This window comes from Bos indicus x Bos taurus, chromosome 10, assembly GCF_003369695.1.
Source record: "Bos indicus x Bos taurus breed Angus x Brahman F1 hybrid chromosome 10, Bos_hybrid_MaternalHap_v2.0, whole genome shotgun sequence".
NCBI lineage: Eukaryota > Metazoa > Chordata > Mammalia > Artiodactyla > Bovidae > Bos > Bos indicus x Bos taurus.
The window spans coordinates 65,627,224-65,654,000 of NC_040085.1; the positions used below are offsets into that span (position 1 = coordinate 65,627,224).

General features: G+C 41.1%; 1 protein-coding gene across 2 annotated transcripts in view; it reads right to left on the bottom strand.

The window, feature by feature from the left end:
* CCDC175 (coiled-coil domain containing 175) overlaps positions 1 to 26,777 on the bottom strand; it is a 74,431-nt gene that overhangs the window by 43,091 nt on the left and 4,563 nt on the right. The window contains exons 4-7 of one of the 2 annotated variants that reach the window (XM_027554231.1): positions 21,523 to 21,658; positions 18,038 to 18,266; positions 6,115 to 6,237; positions 2,324 to 2,433 (exon numbers count right to left, since the gene is read on the bottom strand). In XM_027554231.1, coding sequence (XP_027410032.1) covers positions 2,324 to 2,433; positions 6,115 to 6,237; positions 18,038 to 18,266; positions 21,523 to 21,658 — 598 coding nt within the window. Of the gene's footprint in view, positions 1 to 2,323; positions 2,434 to 6,114; positions 6,238 to 18,037; positions 18,267 to 21,522; positions 22,288 to 26,777 lie in introns of those variants that run through there. The other variant, XM_027554230.1, reaches the window with a different exon arrangement.

The following is a 26,777-nucleotide window of genomic DNA, read 5'->3' on the forward strand; positions in this document are numbered from 1 at the left end:
CACAAATTGGATGTTATTTACATACAATATTTAGTTTCTAATCTCTCAGTTCCCATATACTGATAACCAGCTCAATGACAAAGAAAGGTCATAGCAATTTAGAAAGATAGGTACTGATTTGCCTTTTATTATGCAAATACATCATTCTGGATATTAAAAATAACAAAGAAGAAGGATTAAACTAGCAATGCCTCCCGTGGACTTGTGGTAAATTTTAGGTACTCTTAACTGTCCACATAATTTAAATTTAATTAAAATTCTACATATTTAATTTAAACTTGGAATTTAGTAATTTTTGTTTTTTCTCAATATTTTGACCTCAAAATAGATGGTGAGCTTGTAAGTTAAAGAATTCATGGTGGAGGGGACACGGGGAATTACGACTTATAGATCATTAAGAAGATAACCTGTGCAAATTATTTAGTTTCTTGTTTAATTTAAAGAATTTTATAGATATTATGAAAATAACATTTTGATTCTTTAAATTCACCAAACAAGAACTGAGCTGCTTCTCTCTACCACCAAAGTTAGAAAAAAGGAACTAAGTGAGAAAATAAAAATACAGAGAATTTTCTTTTAATTTGCCAAGTAATAAAGAGGAAAAAGTAAAGTTTAATTAATAAAAAGGGGGGAGGTCAATATCCTCAATCACCAAATTAGTCAAAAGCACTTTTTCTCAGTGAGATTCTACATGAAAACTCCTAAAAAAACTGGAATTTTTTTTTTTTAAAGAAAGGTGAGCCATTCAAAATGAAGGATCAATGAATCCCCATTTCCTTCTTTTTAAAAAAATTTTTATTTATTTTATGTATTTATTTTTGACTGTGCTGGGTCTTTGTTGCTGTGTGGGCTCTTCTCCGGTTACAGTGAGCAGGGGCCTCTCTAGCTGTGATACACTGGCTTCTCACCGTGATGGCTTCTTCTGTTTCAGAACATGGGCTCTAGGACACACACACTTCAGTGCCTGCAGCATCTGAGCTCGGTAACTACAGAGCCCGAGCTCTAGAGCACAGGCTCAGTAGCTGTGGTGCATGGGCTTAGTTACTCCACGGCCTGTGGGATCTTCCCAGACCAGAGATCGAACCTGTGTCTCTTGCACTGGCAGGTGGATTCTTTACCACTGAGCCAACCAGGGAAGACCCCCATTTCCTTCTGGAACACACTTTTAAAACTAGTTAGCTAACATGAAGACTGCTTATAAATTTAAAATTTTTCATCAGTGTAGCAGCAAGGCTTTTAATGATAACCCCTAGAAATCATTTCAAGAGTTAATCTGTAAATTCCATGATGAGTCTCCGCCTGGAATTTAAGAAATAGATATCAACTAAAACTAACTTTGTCAAAGAAAAAGATTTTTTTATTCTGATTTTTAATTGTTGTGTTACTTGAGCTTTCTGTTTTTAAATCTAGTACTGAGTATAGAGATTATTGCATATTTTTTGGACTGTTGATGGTAGAGTAGCATTGTGGTGCAATTGTTATTTTAGAGATACAACTTTAAGTGCAATACATTCAAACCTATGTAGAAAAGAGTCATATTATAATAGGATTCTATATGTGAAATTACATGCCTTTTTTGGAAACTGTTCAGACCACAATTTGTCTTTTAAACTGCCGCAAACTCTAGGGGTAAGCCCAGAAGCCGTATTTATATTGAAAGACCCCACCTTCCTGTCCAGAGCTGAGCTAAACAGTATTTGTTGGGCAATCTGGGAATTCTGGGAGAATCTGTTAGTCAGTCTCTAAAGTAGATGAACCTGTGCCAGGTAAACTCAGAGTGTTTAGATTGGCCATGCTTAGCCACGGGTTCACCAAGAAGACAACACAGCATGTAGATAAAGAGGTTAATAAAAGGAAGCAAAGACTGTGACCTTTGAAATGGAAGGAATATTTTCTTATGTTTCTGGTTTCCATTCCTTGGGTAAAAGTTTTTGCCTTGAGGCTTCCCTGTATTTTCTCAAGTTCTGCAAGTCCCCTTTGACTATGAACAACAATTGTAACAGCATGGTTAGGTGAGTTTGTAGCATTACACCAATGCCTTTCTCCAGGGGCATATTTATAGGGAGTAAGGAACTGAAAGGAGGATAATCCATACCCCCAAATCCCTCTTCCTAAATTAAACATATCATCCTCAATTGTTTCTCCTAATCATCTGAAAAACTGGTTAATTTCAAAATGAAGACGTGGTTCTGTAAAGCTGAAAATCACAGAAACTTTAGTAAACTAAGAGAATATAATTTTCATCTAATATTAGAAAAAATTTTCTAATGAAAGTAACATCACATCTAGAAATGCTTCAGTGAAAAGAAGGTATTATCCTTACATTTTATCCTCCAGGATCTTACAAGACTTCTTCATGTCTTCAATCTTGTGTTCCCACTCTCTTATTGATTCCTGTAGTCGTGCTAATTCTAAATTGTGATCACTAAGAACCTGTTGAAAATTCAATAAATCATCAAATGACTCATGACAGCAGTTCAATTCATTAAATAGTCATGTATCATCCATTCATCTTTTATATTGGGGGTGCCTTTAGTTAAAATAAAAATCAATCATTATATTACTTGTTTCTTTATAAAACAAACTGAGACAGAAATAATCCTGAAATCATCAGAAAAGAAAACAAAATTTGGGAGGGATAGAAATGAATTACAGCAATAGGAATGTAAAAACTATTAAAAAAAAAAAACTTTAAAGACATGAATTCTTGACTACCATTTTAAAAATTAAATATACATTTTAAGAATTATTTTCAAAATGTTATTCCAGGATACTGGAATGAGTATTATTTTAAAAGTCAAAACAAATTGGGTCTTTTGCCTTATTTGATAGCTATGTTCATGCTGAAGATTTTTTCTTAATACTTAATCAGCATTTTGGAAATGGAAAAATTGGGTATGATGAAAAATGTTAGCATAATGAAAAGAAAGAACTATGAATGAAGAAAATTCATAGTGAAACAGATATTTTTATAACACAGTTTTAGTAAAAGAAAAGGGAAGGCAAATTTATTGGAGCTTAGATCTGCATTTCCACTTGTGAGGGAAAGTGGAGCTGAGAGGAAAGCTAATCAAACAGATTCCTTTGCTCACTGCATGGAGTTACCCTGGGCAGATCATTTAACTTCCCCCAATCCTGCACACCAATGTGGGGTCAGAGAACACGTGTCAGGGGTGTAGAGGCACTCTCAGTCATGTCAGACGAGACAGGTGAGTGAAAGCTCCCCAAACTCCTTTTTTTCTCTAAAGCACTCACATGACTGAACTTGTGGACTATAGTTCCAGAGTTAACAGGAGTTTGAAATCCTAGAACTGCCATCAGAAATCAGTAGATTGTCCAAGGGACTCTGATCATCATTAGTGACTATATGCTCAAGGCCCATCCAGCCTGATCTTCGTTGCCTCTAGCCCTTTAACCTCTCCACCCTGGACTGTAGGGCACCTTGAGAAGCAATCATACACTGTTCTTCTTTTCTGCCAGAATCACATTAGCTTGACCTGGTTGTAGAGTTTTCTAAACCAAAGGTGAACCAACATGAAGGTGAACCTGAAATTCCCAGTAGTCTCAAGTTCATGGCCAAAATGTTGTTTTCTAATCTCAGGAAATAACAACATCAACCACAACAAACTTTACCAAATACAAAGCACTCAGCTAAAAGCCTTATAGGCATGACCTCATTCCTTCTCTACAAAAGTCCTCTAAGTAGGCAGTCCTACGACCTCCATATTATAGACGAGGAAACTCTGGGTTAGTAAAGCCAAGATTCAGATGCAGGTTTCTCTGATACGTATCTGAAGCTCATGCTCAGTCATGTCTGACTCTTTCAAGACCCCATGAACTGTAGCCTGCCAGGATCCTCTGTCCATGGAATTTTCCAGGCATGAATACTGGAGGGCGTTGCCATTTTCTACTCCAGGGGATCTAACTGACCCAGGGATCAAACCTATGTATCCTGAATTAGCAGGCTGGTTCTTTACCACTGGGTTCTTTACCACTTTACCACCTGGGAAGCCCCTGTGATACTGCCATTGTGCTTTAAACACTATTCTCCACCAGTAAGGAGAAGGCAATGGCACCCCACTCCAGTACTCTTGCCTGGAAAATCCCATGGACGGAGGAGCCTGGTGGGCTGCAGTCCATGGGGTCGCTAAGAGTCGTTCGGACATGACTGAGCAACTTCACTTTCACTTTCCACCAGTAAGGTGGGTGGGGTGTTGGATTGCGGGGAGGTAGAGAGACACTGGATTTTCCTCATATCTCAGTCGGTAAAGAATCTGCCTGCAGAGGAGGAGACCCAGGTTTGATCCCTGGGTCTGGAAGATCCCCGGAGAAGGAAATGGCAACCCACTCCAGGATTCTTGCCTGGAGGATCCCATGGACAGAGGAGTCTGGTGGGCTATAGTCCATGAGGTTGCAAGAGTCGGACACGACTAAAGAGAGAGAGACACTTGAGGTGAGTATCCCTGACACCTCAAGCCTTGTCTTATTTGGTTGTAGAGATCTTTGGAGTACAGGTTAAGGAACATATACTTCATTTTTCCAAGCTAAGTGATGTGTGTGACATAATTTATGAGGCCATAATATATGAGCTTAGGCATGCAGATAAAATCTGTTTTATCCAACCCATCTTCTCCTTTGAACCTAGCTAGATTCATGCTTCCTTATTGCATTGATATTTGAAAAAAACAGATAATGATCTTGTATGCAGAGAAAATTTTTTGTTTTACTAATGTTTTGTAACTGGATGTCATAATAGATGTATTGTAACTATAATGGTCAAGGAAAAAAGCATGGGTACTCAGTTGTGTCCGACTCTTCATGACCCCATGGACTGAAGCCCACCAGGCTCCTCTGTCCAAGGTATTCTCCAGGCAAGAATATTGGGAATGGGTTGCCATTTCCTCCTTCAGGGGATCTTCCCAACCCAGGGATCAAACCCATGTCTCCTGCATTGGCAGGCAGATTCTTTACCACTGAGTCACCAGGAAAGCCCATAATGGTCAGAACTACCCTATAAATGGAATTAACTGAACATTCTAATAAGAAATGTTATATATATATATTAGTATTACTATTGCCCCATGTAGTTTTACATGTAATTCTCAATACAGATGGAGGACTTCCCTGGTGGCACAGCAGTAAGGATCCACCTGCCGATGCAGGAGATGTGGGTTCAATCCCTGGATGGGAAAGATCCCCTAGAGCAGTAAATGGCAACCCACTCCAGTATTCTTGCCTAGAAAATCCCATGGACAGAGGAACCAGGTGGGCCACAGTCCATGGGGTCACAAAGAATCAGACATGACTTAGTGACTAAACAACAACAATTCAAAACAGAGAGAAGAAATCACTAAAGACTCATTAATTCAACTAATTATGATTGATTACAGGTGTTTCTATTTTAATTAACATAGAAGTAGTATCAGCATTGACCTCTTCAACTATAGTCACCTCCATAAGATCAGTTTTCTCATCTTTAAAATGAGGATAACTCTCATTTTAAAGTACTGACTACCACAGTACTGGCTTTTTCAATCAATGTTATCAATTTTTAAAAGTAAAAGTGCATATTAATGTTCTTGTACTCAGTATAAATGGACAGCCCAAATTCTGTTTGATTATCACATATTCAGAAATAAGGAACCTGTCCGTGGTTATTCACTTTGTTATACAGAATAAAGCAATCTCACAGAAACATTACATAAGATTCTGTATGCATTTGGTCAGTTCTATATGTGTTTTTTAAAACCAGTTTTATAGTATTTTGGCCCATTAAAGGGACTTCATGCGTAGCTCAGTCAGTAAAGCATCTGCCTGCACTGAAGGAGACCTGGGTTCAATTTCCGGGTTGGGCAGTCCATTAAATGCAATTTATACCTAAGGAATTTCAAACTTACTTCTTTTCATCATATTCCTGAAGAAAACATAACTACACTATGACACTTTAAATAATATGTCAGAAAACATTAACATGCTCAAAACATTCTCCCCAGAATGGCATGAAGATGAATTAAAATCAACTCCTTTTTTTAAAAAACTCCTGCTATTTTTAAGGCAGTGTATATTGAGAAGCCTGTGGTCAGACATGAAAAACCAGTTTTTATTTTTTCTTACCACTGTGCTCGTAGTAACAGTTTCTCTCATTTTTGTCATTGTAAGCCTTAATTTATCCAATTCTTTCTTCTTTGCATAAGTTTCCTTTCTCTTAAGTTCACAGAGTTTTTTATATTCTTCAATCTGTATTAACAAACATAATAAACCAATCAGAAAGCTTAAGATGACAACAAAACTTAGGAAATCCTTTAAAAATTTTTTGCCAACCTAATTCATATTTACATATACCATATTTGGGCTTCCCTGGTAGCTCAGATGGTAAAGCATCTGCCTACAGTGCAGGAGACCAGGGTTCGATTCCTGGCTCTGGAAGATCCCCTGGAGAAGGAAATGGCAATCCACTCCAGCACAGCACTCTTGCCTGGAAAATCCCATGGATGGAGGAGCCTGATAGGCTACAGTCCATGGGGTCGCAAAGAGTCGGATACAAATGAGCGACTTCACTTTCACACCATATTTAACCTAAGTATTTTATCAAATTAAAACAACCAGGTTTGGGCTTATTTTGAAGCATCAAAGGAAAAATAACAAATCACAAAGACCTAACTGTAATTATAAAATGTTGAACTAGTAAATTTAAAGTCACAAAAAAACAATGATCATTAAAAGCAAATTATAAAAGTAGCTTTTGTTCTAAAATTTACTAGTAAAACATAAAAAAATTTACTGGTAAAATACAACAATATATAAAATAAAAAAACAGATTTACAGCACATTAGGAGAGCAAAGGAAGGAATCAAGAATTGTTCAGAAATTTAAATTCACATTATTTAATGAGGAATAAAACAGACCAAAACCAAAATTATTGAAGGTACGGCAGCTCACAGCCCTGAACAACTTAACATTGTGTCACCCGTACCAGCTCCGAGAACTAAAAGATCCTTACTTTGATTTATCTCTGTTTCAAAAGCACCTCGTATTTGGCAGAAATGCTTTGTGGCTATGCCTTAAGAGATATTCAGTGGTCAAATGCCCTGAACTGGCTGTGTGACTTGACCACAGGAATGCCCTTCCTGTGCACGTAAGACCTTGAGGTGTCGGAAAGTTAACTTTGCTTCTTTACCATGTTAAGATCTCTGCCCAAACAGGGTATTTGTACTCTGTAGGAAGCCCACTCCAGTGTTCTAGCTTGGAGAATCCCAGGGACAGGGGATCCTGGTGGGCTGCCGTCTATGGGGTCGCACAGAGTCGGACACGACTGAAGCAACTTAGCAGCAGCAGCAGCAGCAGCAGCAGCAGCAGGCACAACTCAGGAGAAGGCAATGGAACCCCACTCCAGTACTCTTGCCTGGAAAATCCCATGGACGGAGAAGCCTGGTGGGCTGCAGTCCATGGGGTCACTAAGAGTCGGACAGGATTGAGAGACTTCACTTTCTCTTTTCACTTTCATGCACTGGAGAAGGAAATGGCAACCCACTCCACTGTTCTTGCCTGGAGAATTCCAGGGACGGCGGCGCCTGGTGGGCTGCCGTCTATGGGGTCACACAGAGTCGGACACGACTGAAGCGACTTAGAAGCAGCAGCAGCAGCAGGAGGCGCAACTCATGCCCTGTGCAAGGAACCATGAAAGACGGCGCATGCTCCAGCCGCCCTGGTTCTATAAATCTCCGCCCCTTTCCTAGAGCCCTGATGACTGCTAACTCCTACTCCTCAGAATTCGTTTACTCTCCTTCCTTCAGGAAGATGGTGTATTTAGAGCACAAGCTCTCTCTTCTCTGTTCCTTAATGAATTGAGTTTCTGATTTGCTATACTGAACCCTGTTTCGTTTGACTGGCATTTGCGACACTGGGCAAAGGACCCATAGAGAGGGGTCACCAACCTGTTGGGGACTGATAAATTTTCACATATTGAGATATAAGGAAGTCACTCTGGCTTATATACATCAGCTAACCTGAATTTTATGCTAACTAAAATAGCCTTTTTGTGGTCTATCATACCTGCATTCTACATCAGCTGTAACTATTTAAGAAAAGGAAATATTAATAAGTAAAGAAAATTTGTGTTAAAAATAAAGATTAAATGTCCCTCTTCCTGGGATGCTAAGTATGCTGTTACTCCTTTGATGATAAGACTCCCTCCCCAGGTGCTGGTATGTTCTTTATTTTTCTTTTTCAGAACGTTGAAGAAATGTAACTCTGACTTGTTCAGTTGTCTTTGTTCTGACAAGATATAAAACTGTGCTGAAAACCCTGCTTCTCCAGAACAGCTCCTTGGAGTAATCTGGGAAGTTGGTTTCTGAACTAGTTCTTAGTTAGGCTCAAATAAAACTCTTTTCTGTTCTTATTATAGATTTTGTTTATTGACTATTTTCATTAACAGGATAAATAACAATTTTACTAAGATCAAACATATTGTGATTACCTGTCAGATCCTACTTAAATAAGTCACCTTCTTATCAAAATCAAACACATCATGGATTTGTTGGCAAGATGAATTATCAAGAGCAAGGCAAGTGAGTAGTAAGGCCTGAGAAAGCATATTTAACTTTGTATTAAAGAATTAATGAAAATGTACAGTGGTGTGGTTTTCCATCAGTCATCAGCCAATTCACTCAAACTGGCTACTCTGAATGAATGTGATCATTATCAATTATCTCTGCACCAGAGCACAGGCGCATTAAATGAAACTTGGTGATAATAAATTTTGTTGAAAATTGATATTCTGTCCTCATTCTTTTGCTTAAATCTTCTCCTAAAGTCTTGCAATTATAGAAATAATATTAGTAAAAACAATTCTGTTTTGTGTTAGAGGAGATCTTATGGGTTTGAAGACTCTGACAGCTGTAAACAGGTTTTCCTTTCTTATTGGAAATAAAGGGAATTAACAAGCTGTTACCATGGCATATGATGTGTATTTAGTGAGCATCAGTGGTTGACTCCTTAATATCCACCCTAGCTGGTCTAGCCCACTAGTACATGCATTCCCTTAGGATCCATTAGTATTCTGGGGTGGGCACTATCTTAACCTGGCAAGAAGACTTATGTCCCTGGTTGGGAAAGGTTTTCTTCTTCTATGTGAATATGAAGCATATAGTCCAGTTGTCACTGGCAGGCATCTTGTGATGATAAGGGAAAGCAGCCTTAAAATGAAAGATGGAAGAGGGATGAGCCACCGAATTAGCTAGTTCTGGAGTCTGCCCTACCTTGGGAATTCCTACTGTGTAAGATGATAAATGCCCTTACTATTTAAGCAAGTTTGAGTCAAGGCTTTTGCTATTTGCATCTGAGTACTCTAATGCGTTTCCTTTTCTCCCAGGGCACTAGACCAAGGGTAGGCAAACCACTACCTGTTGGCCAAATCCAGCCACTACCTGTTTTTGTAAAGCCACACTTATTCGTTTAATTAGTGCTTTTGACTGAGAAACACTATCCACAAAAGGAAGGAGAACCTATGATGTTCTCAAATTCTCAATCTGAAGACCCTCTGGGCTTCCTTTTAAAAATTTTATGTAATATACATATTTTATATAATATACTATATTTATATTAAAGAATAGGAAGGGATGGAAGAGGGTGGAAACTTCTCTTGAGGGCTTAAAATGAAGTTAGAAACTCAATCATTCAATACAGTAATATTATAGAGTGTCTACTACACGCAAGGTATGCCAGGCACCCATCATGGTGCTAGAATTCAGCAACAAAAAGACAGACAAAATCCCTGCCTGGTGGAGTCTTCCTTCTGGTGGGCACATGTCAGTAGTACTCAGGCCACCACTGACCATTGTTTCAGCCCCAGCAGAAGTAAAAAAAAAAAAAGAGAGACAAGGCTCTCCCCACTCCCTACCTACACTGCCCTGCACATCATCCCTCAAGCTGTGCCCATGCAGACACATCCCGCTTTTTACCCCTGTAACTTCAGTGAGCCTCTCCAGTGTGGGAGTTCTGGACTGCTCAGAGTCAAGCAGAGGGCTGGAAACAATGGGTGAAAAGAAGTCCTCTCAGCATTGTTGCGGGTAGAGAAAGAAAAGAGGAAACACCGCTTTTGGTTCTTATTATTCTGACACTATTTCACTGTAATAACAATAAATCCAAGCAAGGTCTAGCCCAATGACAGGAGCCACGGATTTCAGTTGACTCAGCACTGCAGTGCAGGCTGACAATGGCTTCATCCCCTGAAAAGGTCCATGGAGCTCGACCTTTTACAAATTTTGGTTAGTGGTTGCAGACTGCCCAAGGGACCCCTTGTCAATGACTTCACAAAAGCACTTGTTCTGAGGATGACTAAGACTGAGCTATTTACACTTAAAAAAAAAAGAAAAAAAATCCATGGTTTTAGTGTAAAACTGTTTCTGAAGACATAGGTGCTTTAAAGGATAAAAACTCTCAGACCCAACTGGAACCTATGAATAGTCTTATCATGAAAAAAGGTGGTGTTAGTGGTAAAGAACTTGCCTGCTAATGCAGGAGATGTAAGAGTTGTGGGTTCGATCCCTGAGTTAGGAAGATCCCCTGGAGGAGGGCATGGCAACCCACTCAGTACTCATAACTGGAGTATCCCATGGACAGAGGAGCCTGGCGGGCTATGGTCCATAGGGTCACAAAGAGTCAGACACAACTGAAGCAACTTTGCACACATCATGGAAACAATCACAGAACCAAATTGGGACAAGAACGAAGAGGGCAGGGGACAAAGCCATGGAGAAAAACAGGATACTACAAAAACTGGTTAAACTGGATAGGCCCAGGATGGCAGAAAGTTTGACTTTCAGTTGACCTCGAGCCTCTTTATAGGCTCATTGTAATATATTAGCATATGCTAAATGACACACCCACAAGTGCCATGACAATTTGAAAGCTGACCATAAAAAGCCAGAAAGCGGGCAGTGACCAAATTTCTGAAAATCCCCACCCCTCACCCAAAACAGCCATGCAGCACTAGAGTGACTTTGAGGAGATATCCCACATCCAAGGGCAAAGGAGAAGCCCCAGCAAGATGGTAGGAGGGGCGAAATCATGTTTAGAATCAAACCGAATACCTGCCAGTGAGGCTCAGAGGGCTCAAACCAATCTTGTGTGCACCAGGATCCAGAGACCGCACGGAGACTGAGACAGAACTATGTTTGAGTGTCTCCTGTGGAGGTATGGGTCAGCAGTGGAATGCTGCAGAAGCAGGGGCTCTGGGTGCAGCAGACTTGGGTATGGCATAAGCCCTCTTGAAGGAGGTTGCCCATTAACCCCACCATAGAGCTTCCAGAACTTACACAAGACTGAGGAAATAGACTCTTGGAGGGCACAAACAGAACCTTGTGTGCACCACTACCCAGGAGAAAGGAGCAGAAACCCCACAAGAGACTGACTGAGACTTGCCCGGGAGTGTCCAGGAGTCTCCCATGGAGACATGGGTCGGTGGTTGCCTGCTGCAGGGGTGGGGGCACTGAGTGTACCAGTGCATGCATGGGACCTTTTGAAGGCCATTATCTTCATTAATGGCACAATAGTTTGGACCCAGGTAAATAACAGGGAGGGAACACAGCTCCACCCATCAACAGAAAATTGGATTAAAGATTTACTGAGCATGGCCCTGCCCATGAGAACAAGACTGTTTCTGTTTTCTGTTTCCCCCTCAGTCAGTCTCTCCCATCAAGAAGCTTCCATAAGTCTCTTATCCTTCTCCATCAGAAGGCAGACAGACTGAAAACCAAAATCACAGAAAACTAACCAATCTGATCACATGGATCCCAGCCTTGTCTAACTCAGTGAAACTAGGAGCCATGCTGTGTAGGGCCACCCAAGACAGACGGGTCATGGTGAAGAGTTCTGACAAAACGTGGTTCACTGGAGACGGGAATGGCAAACAACTTCAGTATTCTTGCCTTGAGAACCCTATGAAAAGTAGGAAAAGGCAAAAAGATAGGACACTGAAGGATGAACTCCCCAGGTTGGTAGGTGCCCAATATGCTACTGGAAATCAGTGGAGAAATAAGTCCAGAAAGAACGAAGAGATGGAGCCAAAGCAAAAACAACACCCAGTTATGGATGTGACTGGTGATAGAAGTAAAGTCCGATGCTATAAAGAGCAATGTTGCATAGGAACCTGGAATGTTAGGTCCACGAATCAAAGCAAATTGGAAGTGGTCAAACAGGAGATGGCAAGAGTGAACATTGACATTTTAGGAATCAGCAAACTAAAATGGACTGGAATGGGTGAATTTAACTCAGATGATTTATATCTACTATTTATATCTACTATATCTACATTATATCTACTATTGTAGACAAGAATCCCTTAGAAGAAATGGAGTAGCCAAAATATTCAACAAAAGAGTCCGAAAGGCACTACTTAGATGCAGTCTTAAAAACAACAGAATGATTTCTGTTCATTTCCAAGGCAAACCAATCAATATCACAGTAATTCAAGTCTATGCCCTGACCAGTAATGCTGAAGAAGCTGAAGTTGAACGGTTCTATGAAGACCTACATGACCTTCTAGAACTAACCCATCCAAAATATGTCCTTTTCATTATAGGGAAATGGAATGCAAAAGTAGGAAGTCAAGAAATACCTGGAGTAACAAGGCAAACTTGGCCTTGGAGTACAGAATGAAGCAGGTCAAAGGCTAAAAGAGTTTTGCCAAGAGAATGCAGTGGTCATAGTAAACACCCTCTTCCAACAACACAAAAGAAAACTCTACCAGATGGTCAATACTGAAATCAGGTTGATTATATTCTTTGCAGCCAAAGATGGAGACACTCTATACAGTCTGCAAAAATAAAAAACAAGACAGGGAGCTGACTGTGGCTCAGATCATGAACTCCTTATTGCCAAGTTCAGATTTAAATTGAAGAAAGTAGGGAAAACCACTAGGCCATTCAGGTATGACCTAAATCAAATCAATTACGATTATACAGTGGAAATAACAAATAGATTCAAGGGATTAGATCTGATAGACAGAGTACCAGAAGAACAATGGACGGAGGTTCATGACATTGTACAGGAGGCAGTGATCAAGACCATCCCCAAGAAAAAGAAATGCAAAAGGCAAAATGGTTGTCTGAGGAAGCCTTACAAATAGCTGAGAAAAGAAGAGAAGTGAAAGGCAAAGGAGAAAAGGAAGGAAATACCCATTTGAGTTCACAGTTCCAAAGAATAGAAAGGAGAGATAAGAAAGCCTTCCTCAGGGATCAATGCAAAGAATAGAGGAAAACAATAGAATGGGAAAGACTAGAGATCTCTTCAAGAAAATTAGGGATACCAAGGGAACATTTCATGCAAAGATGGGCACAATAGAGGATAGAAATGGTATGGACCCAACAGAAGCAGAAGATATTAAGAAGAGGTGGCAAGAACACACAGAAGAACTGTACAAAAAAGATCTTCATGACCCAGATAATCATGATGGTGTGAATGTGAAGTCAAGTGGGTCTTAGGAAGCATCACTATGAACAAAACTAGTGGAGGTGATGGAATTTCAGTTGAGTTATTCCAAATTCTAAAAGAGGATGCTGTGAAAGTGCTGCACTCAATATGCCAGCAAATTTGGAAAACTCAGCAGTGGCCACAGAACTGGAAAAGGTCAGTTTTCATTTCAATCCCAAAGAAATGCAACACCAAAGAATTCTCAAAGTACTGTACAATTGCACTCATCTCACACGCTAGTAAAGTAATGCTGAAAATTCTCCAAGGCAGGCTTCAACAGTATGTAAACTCTGAATTTCCAGATGTTCAAGCTGGATTTAGAAAAGGCAGAGGAAACAGAGATCAAATTGCCAACACCCACTAGATCATCAAAAAAGCAAGAGAGTTCCAGAAAAACATCTACTTCTGCTTTATTGACTATGCCAAAGCCTTTGACTGTGTGGATCACAATAAACTGTGGAAAATTCTGAAAGAGATGGGAATACCAGACCACCTGATTGCATCTTGAGAAATCTGTATGCAGGTCAGGAAGCAAGAGTCAGAACTAGACAAGGAAAAAGGCACTGGTTCCAAATAGGAAAGGGAGTATGTCAAGAATGTATATTGTCACCCTGCTTATTATTTTATATGCAGAGTACATCATGAGAAATCCTGGGCTGGATGAAGCACAATCTGGAATCAAGATTGCCTGGAGAAATATCAATAACCTCAGATATGCAGATGCCACCCCCTCATGGCAGAAAGTGAAGAAGAACTAAAGAGCCTCTTGATGAAAGTGAAAGAGGAGAGTGAAAAAGTTGGCTTAAAGCTCAACATTCAGAAAATGAAGATCATGGCATCCAGTTCCATCACTTCATGGCAAATAGATGGGGAAACAGTGGAAACAGTGAGAGACTTTATTTTGGGGGGCTCCAAAATCACCACAGATGGTGACTGCAGCCATGAAATTAAAAGATGCTTACACCTTGGAAGGAAAGTTATGACCCACCTAGACAGCATATTCAAAAGCAGAGACATTACTTTGCCAACAAAGGTCCATCTAATCAAAGCTATGGTTTTTCCAGTAGTCATGTATGGATTTGAGAGTTGGACTATAAAGAAAGCTGAGCTCTCAAGAATTGATGCTTCTGAACTGTGGTGTTGGAGAAGACTCTTGAGAGTCCCTTGGACTGCAAGGAGATCCAACCAGTCCATCCTAAAAGAACTCTGTCCTGAATATTCACTGATGCTGAAGCTGAAACTCCAATATTTTGGCCATCTGATGTGAAGAACTGACTCATTTGAAAAGACCCTGATGCTGAGAAAGATCGAAGGTGGGAGGAAAAGCGAAGGACAGAGGATGAGATGGTTGGATGGCATCACTGACTCAATCGACATGAGTTTGAGTAAACTCCGAGAGTTGGTGATGGACAGGGAGGCCTGGCATGCTGCAGTCCATGGGGTCGCAAAGAGTCAGACACAACTGAGTGACTGAACTGAACTGAACTGATGCTGAAGCTGAAGCTCCAATTCTTTGGCCACCTGATGCAAAGAACTGACTCACTGGAAAAGACCGTGATGCTAGGAATGATTGAAGGCAGGAGAAGAATGGGAAGAGAGTATGTTTGGATGGCATCACCGACTCAATGGACATGAGTTGGAGCAAGCTCTGTGAGTTGGTGATGGACAGGGAGCCTGGTGTGCTGCAGTCCATGGGGTCACAAAGAGTTGGACACAAGTGAGCAACTGAACTGAACTGAACTCAACAGCTTCCATGACCTTCCCTGGGTTCCAAAAGGCAGTTCAAACAGTTGCTATATCAAGGAAGGGAGGAGATGCAGGAACAAGGGAGGAGCAGTAGGAAACAATAGTGCAGCCTTGAGGCAAGGATGTGATTCCTCAAGAGATAAACAAAACAGTATCTTTGAGCTCTTACACAGAACTGGAGTCCTCATCAAGTAAGTTCAGTTCAGTTCAGTTCAGTCGCTCAGTCGTGTCCGACTCTTTGTGACCCCATGAATCACAGCACGCCAGGCCTCCCTGTCCATCACCAACTCCCGGAGTTCACTCAGACTCACGTCCATCGAGTCAGTGATGCCATCCAGCCATCTCATCTTCTGTCATCCCCTTCTCCTCCTGTCCCCAATCCTTCCCAGCATCACAGTCTTTTCCAATGAGTCAACACTTGGCATGAGGTAGCCAAAGTACTGGAGTTTCAGCTTTAGCATCAGTCCTTCCAAAGGAATCTCAGGGCTGATCTCCTTCAGAATGGACTGGTTGGATCTCCTTGCAGTCCAAGGGACTCTCAAGAGTCTTCTCCAACACTACAGTTTAAAAGCATCAATTCTTCGGCGTTCAGCCTTCTTCACAGTCTAACTCTCACATCCATACATGACCATTGGAAAAACCATAGCCTTGACTAGATGGACCTTTGTTGGCAAAATAATGTCTCTGCTTTTGAATATGCTATCTAGGTTGGTCATAACTTTCCTTCCAAGGAGTAAGCATCTTTTAATTCATGGCTGCAGTCACCATCTGTAGTGATTTTGGAGCCCAGAAAAATAAAGTCTGACACTGTTTCCACTGTTTCCCCATCTATTTCCCATGAAGTGATGGGACCAGATGCCATGATCTTTGTTTTCTGAATGTTGAGCTTTAAGCCAACTTTTTCACTCTCCTTTTTCACCTTCATCAAGAGGTTTTTAGTTCCTCTTCACTTTCTGCCATAAGGGTGGTGGCATCTGTATATCTGAGGTTATTGATATTTCTCCCAGCAATCTTGATTCCAGCTTGTGCTTCTTCCAGCCCAGGATTTCTCATGATGTACTCTGCATATAAGTTAAATAAGCAGGGTGCCAATATACAGCCTTGATGTACTCCTTTTCCTATTTGGAACCAGTCTGTTGTTCCATGTCCAGTTCTAACTGTTGCTTCCTGACCTGCATACAAATTTCTCAAGAGGCAGATCAGGTGGTCTGGTATTCCCATCTCTTTGAGAATTTTCCACAGTTTATTGTGATCCACACAGTCAAAGGCTTTGGCAGAGTCAATAAAGCAGAAATAGATGTTTTTCTGGAACTCTCTTGCTTTTTCCATGATCCAGCAGATGTTGGCAATTTGGTCTCTGGTTCCTCTTCCTTTTCTAAAACCAGCTTGAACATCTGGAAGTTCATGGTTCACGTATTGCTGAAGCCTGGCTTGGAGAATTTTGAGCATTACTTTCCAAGCGTGTGAGATGAGTGCAATTGTGCGGTAGTTTGAGCATTCTTTGGCATTGCTTTTCTTTGGGATTGGAATGAAACTGACCTTTTCCAGTCCTGTGGCCACTGCTGAGTTTTCCAAATTTGCTGGCATATTGAGTGCAGCATTTTCACAGCATCATCTTTCAGTATTTGAAATAGCTCAACTGGAATTCCATCACCTCCACTAGCTTTGTTCATAGTGATGCTTTCTAAGGCCCACTTGACTTCACATTCCAGGATGTCTGGCTCTAGGTCAGTGATCACACCATCGTGATTATCTGGGTCATGAAGATCTTTTTTGTACAGTTCTTCTGTGTATTCTTGCCACCTCTTCTTAATATCTTCTGCTTCTGTTAGGTCCAAACCATTTCTGTCCTTTATCGAGCCCATCTTTGCATGAAATGTTCTCTTGGTATCTCTAATTTTCTTGAAGAGATCTCTAGTCTTTCCCATTCTGCTGTTTTCCTCTATTTCTTTGCATTGATCGCTGAGGAAGGCTTTCTTATCTCTTCTTGCTATTCTTTGGAACTCTGCATTCAGATGCTTATATCTTTCCTTTTCTCCTTTGCTTTTTGCTTCTCTTCTTTTTTCAGCTATTTGTAAGGCCTCCCCAGACAGCCATTTTGCTTTTTTTGCATTTCTTTTCCATGGATATAATTAACTACTTGTCGAAGCATTTTTCATTTCAGAGAGAAGGTCACAGTTCAATAACCTTGAGAATCACAGAAGCCATCACAAGACCACCTGATGCCAGGCCAGATAACCTCTGGATTGAAGGAATGTAGACCCCCATGTGCACCCTGTTCCTTGTCTGCAATCCTTCCCTTGACCAAAAGACTCCCTCCTCACTGGCTTAGGACACATGATTTTGAGGGCATCAGCCCACTGTGGTTACCTTTTGTTGGCAAAGCAATAAAGCTATTCTTTTCTTCTTCACCCAAAACTCTGTTTCCAAGATTCAATTTGGTGACAGCGCATAGAGGCCAAGTTTCCACATCAGTTCCAGCAGAGCTGAACTCACTGATCCTATCCACAGAAACAGGGCCTCAGAACTGTCAAAGACAACCAAATGGCACGGAAGCAAATTTCTACTTCCTATAGGGCTGCATATAAGCAAGGGGCCACCCCAGTGTTGCCATCGTTACCACTTGTATTCTTTCCCATGAACTGAGATCGTGGGACAAATCAATCTCCCCCACGGGCTCCAGTGTCCTGGAGCCTCTGCTCTATTCCTGCAGAAGATACCATGGGAACACTTGCTATCTTCAAGGGCAAATACGTTATTTCTCATATCCTGCTTCAATTCTGTACAATTCTCTATTTTAAAAAAAAATCATACCACTTACCTCTTGATTCAGTTTTTCCTTTTTCTTCAAATATTCTGCTCTTTCTCTTTCTATTTGCTCCTCTATTTCTTGAATATAGGTTTTTTGCAATTCGAGTTCTTTTTTCTCCAAATTAATTTTGGTATAAGTCTCATTGATGTAAATAGTGGTAGTGGCTTTTTCTTTCATTGCGTGGTTGACTGACAGGACAATCTTTCCATAATGCTTCGCTAGCTCCTCTTGCCTTTCACTAGAGAAAAAGAATCCTTCTTGGCATAAAAAGAATGGCTTTTTCCAGAAAGAAATTTAAAGTCTGTTTGATGAGATGAACCACCATAGAGAGGGAAACTTAAGGGACACTTATTTTATTATTTTTTTTTTTAATTTTATTTTATTTTTAAAACTTTACAATATTGCATTAGTTTTGCCAAATATCGAAATGAATCCGCCACAGGTACACCCGCGTTCCCCATTCTGAACCCTCCTCCCTCCTCCCTCCCCTACCCTCCCTCTGGGTCATCCCAGTGCACCAGCCCCAAGCATCCAGTACCGTGCATCGAACCTGGACTGGCTTATTTTAGAGTTGTATTTGTCATGGCCTAAACTTGGTTGAGACGAAGGACAGACGGAAACACGGTATCCATCTTGCAACTCTTTATCACTGCCAAAGTGTCTTGGGGTCCCGCCTCACCCCAGCCATCTTCATATACCAGGTAGTTACTATGGGATATTTTGGTTTAAAGCTTACAACGATTCAAAAACCATTTTGAACAGGCAAGTGGAATCTCGCTGGACAAAGATTTGATATGTAACTTTGCCATGACTACCTTATCATCGTGAGATACATACTTAAGCCAAAGATAGATAAACATCCCACCACTCTTCTAGTCACCTTCTGATGCCATTGCCCTGCATAGAATGTCCAGGAGAAACCTAATCCCCCTCTGAAGGACAGGAATTGGGGAAGAGGGATCTGAGTCTGTCTTCATGGTTCAGAGGGTGTTTAAAATCTAATTTAAACTCTCTTAACTCCTCACATTTGTGTGTACTCAGTCGCTTCAGTCGTGTCTGACTCTGTGTGACCCTATGGACTATAGCCTGCCCGGCTCCTCTGTCCATGGGATTCTCCAAGGCAAGAACACTGGAGTGGGTTGCCATGCCGTCCTCCAGGGGATTTTCCTGACCCAAGGATTGAACTCATGGCATCTCTTGTGTCTTCTGCATCTCAGACGAATTCTTTACCACTGAGTCACCTGGGAAGCCCTATCTTCTCACAGCCACAGCCGAATCTGAGTTCAAGAGGAGAGGTTAACCTTACATATTCATTGCTGGCCACTCCCACCTGAAGGAGACCCTAAGATTGTGAGAAATATCTGCCCCAGGAATGACAATAAAAGATTTGGAGGAAGAACAGTGATGCCATTTCTCTGTTTTCCTTTTTTCAAATCTCCTGCAATGTAAAGACTTTCTTCTAATCTCCAAAGCTAAACACTTAAGTTCAGGGGGATTGTGTGCAAAGGCTCAGGAAAATAGAAACAGGTTGTTGGTAAGTTTATTTTCCAGAATTAACTCCACCACAGAAAGGCAATTGAAAGAATCCCAGGTTAGATGGTGTCAAATAATGGGTATTTTGTAGGTTTAGTAGAGGAAGCCTACTAAGAATGAAGCAAACTAAGGATTGAGTAGCTGTAAGGAAGCAAAGCAAAACATATCAAATCAATACACCTGACTAGGTATATTGAGATGGGTTGGTCTCCCAAATTCTCAGGACCTGAGGAAATCCCCTTCCCCAACCCCTGAAGAGCTTGCATGTGCCCAGTTTTTGAGGACTGTCCAGGGAAGGACCAGCCTGTCAGAGAGTGCGGGCACCTTGATGTACATCTTTCTTCCAAAAATGATGCAATAATTGACTGTAGCTTGGTGATGCTGGTTCATCAGGCAACCCACGTTATGTTCACTTGTAATTTGGCTTTCCATGAAGATTTCTCTAGGGCAGTGATTCTCAAAATGTGGTCAGGACCAGCAGCAGCATCTAGGAACTTGTTAAAAATGGAAATTCTTGCCCTCATTCCCTAGACCTACTGAATCAGAAATCTGCAGTGGAGGGCACAGTAATTTGAGTTTTAACAAGCACTCCAGGTGATGCTAATGTACACTCAAGTTTGACAGTCATTGGTCCATAGGGGTGTGATGGTGCTGGCCAATTGATGTGAGTATTTCAGCCTGGGCATTAGCTTCCTTGTTAGTAGTTTAGAAATTGATAGTCTGTGGTCTCTGGTGATTGTGGCTAGCATACACCATGCATAAATATGCATTGTGAATCTCCAAGAGGGGTTAGTGCATGCAGTCTTTCGCAGACTTCTGTGGTCAAGGACCTTTCTTTTTCATAGAGCATCTTCCAAAATAGGTGTTCCGAGAAAACTATCCCTGGGCCTTGAGATCCCACCTAATTCCTGATGCTTTGATATCTTTTGCACCAAAGCAACCTTCTGAATATTTTACCTTCCCAAGAAGATTTTTTCACTATAATAAGGGCTCTTTGAGTATTTCTTACTCTCACAAACTGAAAGTCTGACATTTATACATTACTCTTGCAAATTTACTCATAGAGCTGAGATATTCTTCAGGATTTTATTGTTTTTTCTTTCAGAATATCTCTTCCTTCATGGACTGGGTAAGTCAAGATTTGTAATCTCCATTTTACAGATGGAAAAGATGAAGCCCACAAAAGGGGAAGTGCTAATAACACAGCTGAAGAATAAACAAAAGAAACTAACAGATGTCAGCTTCCATTTAATTGCAGGTAATAAATATCTAGGACCAATCCCATCCTCAGCCCTCCACAAGACTATACCTGAATGTCTTTAAAGAACTCATCTAGCTACAGTATACCTGGTTTGATATTATACTTGCAACACAACACCCAGCAAGATTTCTTGCTTTGGTGGTTGAGGCTTGTAAACTTAATTTTACTAAAAATGAAATGAAAGTCACTGTGTTTCTACCTTTGGAGCTGGGGTGCGAGGCAGTGTGTGACTTACACACAGTAAGTTGTGTGTAGTTGCTGTGGGAAGGTTAATTCCTTCTGAAATCCTACAGTCTCCTGGCTATGGTGGTAGAAGGTTTTCTGCTCTCTTCCCAGCTCTCTGAAGCTATCACACATCCCTCATCAGCCCAGTCATCTTCTACAAGTTATCTCTGCCTCTTAACTTGCCCGGCACCAGTTCAGAGGTGGTTCAGTCGATAATTCGTGTCCGATTCTGTGTGACCCCATGGACTCTGGCCTGCCAGGCTCCTCTGTCCATTGGGATTTTCCAAGGCAAGAATACTGGAGTGGGTTGCCATGTCCTCCTGATCCAGGAATTGAATCTGGGTCTCCTGCCTTGCAGGCAGATTCTTTATTGACTGAGCTACAGGGAAGATCAGACCAGAGGACAAATCCCTTAAGAAAAATTTCCCACTTTATCCCCAGACCCTGACTTCTTCAAACAAACAAAAATACCTACCCTAGAGCTGTATTATCTGTTTGCAGATGGAGTATTTTCTTCTTTAGAAACTCAATTTCATCATTTATCCTTGTAATTTTTGTGTGTAGTTCACTCATCTCAACAAGATTCACTCTGCGTGCATCCCTGACACATTCTTAAAAGTGGAAGAAATGTTACTCAGTTATTTGAGAAACTGCACAATTGTAGATACTGACCTTTCAAGTCATAAACAAATTATGTCTTTCTTTGAAATATTCTTCTAAGTATGTTCTGGATCAGACACCTCTCCCTCACCTCTTTGGACCCTCTCAATCTCACCTATCAATTATATCCCTAATTTCAGCTGCTGCTGTGGTCAGTGACCAGCTTTCTATGAGCTCTGCACAACTTTAGACTGGTGCAGTCTGACAGCTCCTGATTCCTGCCTGTCCTATCCACTTCTCAGCTATCCAGGACTTTCCTGTCACCTCTACTATGGGACATCTTCAGATACTCACACCCCTCATGTATGTGTAACGCCAAGTTTGGGAGATGTGGCAAGCATGCACCAGTGGACTGCCTGGATGTTCCTGAGAAGGGTACCACTGTGTCCTGGGGCATATTCTCGTACTTAACTAGTTGCTGTCACCAGTAGTCAGCATCATATTGCTTCCATATTAGCTCTCCCTTCTTCCTGCTTTGGTTCCTTATCCCACTCTCATCCACCTGGACTGTATGTCCTAATAAAATAATAGTGCAGGGACTTCCCTGGTGGTCTAGTGGCTAAGACTCCATGCTCCCAATGCAGGAGGCCTAGGTTCCATCATGGTCAGGGAACTAGATCCCGCATGCAGAAAGTAAAAAAGATCCTCAATGCCACAATGAAGATTGAAGATCCTGAGTCCCACAGCTAAGACCTGGAGCAGCCAAATAAATAAATAGAGTACTGAAATTAAAAATAAATAAATAATAGTGCAAAAGCCACTGCTTCTAGCTCTGCTTTCTGGGGAAGCCAGTGTGTTAAAAAACTACATTATCCATCGATAAATAACATATCTGTGTAATCACATAAGGCTTAAATCACAGAAGACTTCAAAGGATCACCTCCGTGCTTGAGATATAGATGGTGAAAATGCATGTATTTTTGAACTGTTTAAAAATGAGTATTGGGCTATCATTTCTATGCAACAAATTCCCTGGAAACTGGTAGCTCCCCTGAGAGAACTAAATTATTTTTTTCATAGGTTATAAGTTAAATTGCCCATTGTAGTAGGGCTTCTCAAACTTTATGTCTTGAATATGCATATACATCACCTGGGGGGTATTGTTGAAATATAGAATTTGATACAGTAGGTCTGAGGAGGACCTAGAGATTCTGCATTTTGTAACAAGCTCCCAGGTGAGGTTGATGCTACTGATCCAAGGACCATACTTTGAGTTGAAAAGCTTCATAATACAAAGCCAATTAAATTTATTTGGTTAAGTATTTTATGTATATCAAAGACCTTATAAATTAGCACAGTATTTCTTTTCCCTTCTAAAATATTTGTCTTGCTTATAAAAGTAACTGGATAAAAAAAAAAAAAAAGCAACCAAAGAAAATAAAACAAAAACAGTCTTAATTCTGTTTTGAGCACAGATTCTTTTAAGTTTTATTTTTTATCAGCATGTAGGAGTTTGCTGGATTTTCCCTGTCAACTAACTGAGCATATTGTTTCATAACTGACTATATCATTCAGAATCTAATTGGGAGATAGAAATCTCACATTGAATAGCGAAATTTTAACATCAGGAATTATTAACTGTATCTTTGACTGTGTGGATCACAGTAAACTGTGGAAAATTCTTAAAGAGATGGGAATACCAGAACACCTGATCTGCCTCTTGAGAAATTTGTATGCAGGTCAGGAAGCAACAGTTAGGACTGGACATGGAACAACAGACTGGTTCCAAATAGGAAAAGGAGTTTGTCAAGGCTGTATACTGTCACCCTGTTTATTTAACTTATATGCAGAGTACATCATGAGAAACGCTGGGCTGGAAGAAACACAAGCTGGAATCAAGATTGCCAGGAGAAATATCAATAAGCTCAGATATACAGATGACACCCCCCTTATGGCAGAAAGTGAAGAGAAACTCAAAAGCCTCTTGATGAAAGTGAAAGTGGAGAGTGAAAAAGTTGGCTTAAAGCTCAACATTCAGAAAACGAAGATCATGGCATTCAGTCCTACCACTTCATGGGAAATAGGTGGGGAAACAGTGGAAACAGTGTCAGACTTTATTTTTCTGGGCTCCAAAATCACTACAGATGGTGACTGCAGCCATGAAATTAAAAGACGCTTACTCCTTGGAAGGAAAGTTATGACCAACCTAGATAGCATATTCAAAAGCAGAGACATTATTTTGCCAACAAAGGTTCGTCTAGTTAAGGCTATGGTTTTTCCAGTGGTAATGTATGGATGTGAGAGTTGGACTGTGAAGAAGGCTGAGTGCTGAAGAATTGATGCTTTTGAAGTGTGGTGTTGGAGAAGACTCTTGAGAGTCCCTTGGACTGCAAAGAGATCCAACCAGTCCATTCTGAAGGAGATCAGCCCTGGAATTTCTTTGGAAGGACTGATGCTAAAGCTGAAACTCCAGTACTTTGGCCACCTCATGCGAAGAGTTGACTCACTGGAAAAGACTGTGATGCTGGGAGGGATTGGGGGCAGGAGGAGAAGACGACAGAGGATGAGATGGCTGGATGGCATCACTGACTTGATGGACGTGAGTCTGAGTGAACTCCGGGAGTTGGTGATGGACAGGGAGGCCTGGCGTGCTGAGATTCATGGGGTCGCAAAGAGTCGGACATGACTGAGCGACTGATCTAATCTGATCTGATCTGATCAGAGAATTAGCTCAGTTGGTAAAGAATCTGCCTGCAATCCAGGAGACCTGGGTTTGATCCCTGGGTTGGGAAGATCCCGTGGAGAAGGGAAAGGCTACCCACTCCAGTATTCAGGCCTGGAGAATTCCATGGACTTCAGTCTATGGGCTGCAAAAAGTAAGACACGACTGAGTGACTTTCACTTCACTTCACTTTAGAGAATTAGAGTAATGAGAGAATGAATAGTAAGAAAGTAAGGTGGCGCTAGTGGTAAAGAACCCATCTTCCAGTGCAGAGTGTGGGTTCGATCCCTGGATCAGGAAGACCTCCTGGGGCAGGGCATGGCAACCCACTGCAGTATTCTTGCCTGGAGAATCCCATGGACAGGGTAGCCGAGTGGGCTACAGTCCATGGGGTCGCAAAGAGTCAGACACGACTGAAGCAGTTTAGCACAGCACACACAAAGAGGACTCTAAAGAATTCAGCAATACCCAGCACAAGGAGCAGCACTATCCCGAAGGCCGAGATAGAGTGCCTTCTAGGAAGCAGCACCTCCAGTCCCAAGATCCAGACCCCACTGAAGAGGGCTGTGGATCATTGGATGGCAAAGAACTTCATGAAATGCTGGGTTGGCAGAACTTACTAGAAATATGGCTTCTGGGGGCACTGGGGAGACCTGCCCACAGGGAATTGTTACACTTCAGAACTCACTGCAAACAGTGCCAGAGAAGCTTCACAGGGAGGTGCCACACTGGTAGCAATCCACCATGAAGCTGCCCGAGGCATATGGGTGGGAGCTTCCAGGCACTGAGGGCTGCTGCATGCTGCTGGGAGAAGTTACCTGCACTGCAGGAGCTGGCCAAGCTGAGCACACTGGAACACGAAGAGAACCCCCTCTTCCTCCAGTGTCCCTCCAGTGCCCTGTACTAACAAAGCTAATACTGGGCCTACTAGCAAAGGGAGAAACTTACAGGACCCAACTGTCTTATGACAGAGCAGACAATGAAGGTAGATTCGGAGCTGCAAGGCAATAAATGGATAACTGGAACAGCTACTTTAAAAATCTTTTTTTTTTTTTTTTCAGTTTATTTAGACCACTGTTTTAGGTTGGGCTCCCTAGGAAACAAATTTTTAAATTTGTATAGAGCTGGGGAACATCTCCTCTGAGGAGATAAGAGTTGCAGAAGGGTGGAGGGTTTAAATGATAATGAGTTTTGAAGCTGCAGTGACACTTCGGAGGTACTCTACAGTGATGGAGAGAGGCGGAACCTTGTGCTCCCCCGGTGAGCAGTCACTGAACGCAGGCAGCACTAGGGGAGGCTGTAACCTGGACTGAAGCCTTTCTCTTTTGTCAAGGACAATTCCTGCAGAGGAACTGAGCTATGAGCTTCAGCCAACACTCCTGGCAGCTGGAAAAATAAAGTTGGAGTCTGATCTTACAACAAATACAAAATTTAACTCACTATGGATTAAAGGCCTAAATATAAGAGCTAAAACTATAAAATGCTTAGAAGAAAACATAGGTGAAATCTTCATAACATTGGATTTAGGCATGATTTGTTGGATATGACACCAAAAGCACAGGCAACAAGTGAAAATATAGATAAACGGGACTATGTCAAAATTAAAAACCTCTGTGTATCAAAAGTCATTATCAACAAGAGTGATAAAGTAGCCCATTGAATGGGACAAAATCCTTGCAAATTATACATCTGAAAAGGGGTTAACATCCTGAATGTATAAAGAATTCCCACAGCTCAACAATAATGAAGCAAATAACCTAATTAAGAAATGGGCAAAGGAAATAAACAGACATTTTCCCAAAGAAGATATACCAATGGCCAATAAGCACATGAAAAGATGCTCAGCATCACTAATCATGAGGGAAGTGCCAATCAAAACCACAAGAAACAGCAATTCTTATCCAGTAGGGTGGCTGTTATTTAAAACAAAAACAGAAAATAGCAAGTGCTGGCAAGAATGTAGAAAAATTGGAATGCTTTTGCATTGTGCAAATGAAGGTAAAATGTTGCAGTCACTGTGGAAAGCAATATGACAGCTTCTTGGAAAATTAAACACAAAATTACTGTATTACCATACAATCCAGCAATTCCCTTCTACATTTCTACCCAAAGAGTTGGAAGGAGACTTGAATAGATATTTGCACACTTGATACAATGGATATAAGCACACGTTTGTAACAGCACTGTTATTTACTATTATAATTGTTATTTTTATTTTTTGTAACTACATAATTTACAATAGCTAAAAAATGGAAATAATGCAAGGGTCTACTGATGGATGAATGGATAAACAAACCATGGTATATACATACAATGGAATATTGTTCATCTGTAAAAGAAATTCTGGCATATGCTACAACGTGAATTACCCTTAAAGACATGCCAAGTGAAATAAGCCAGTCACAAAA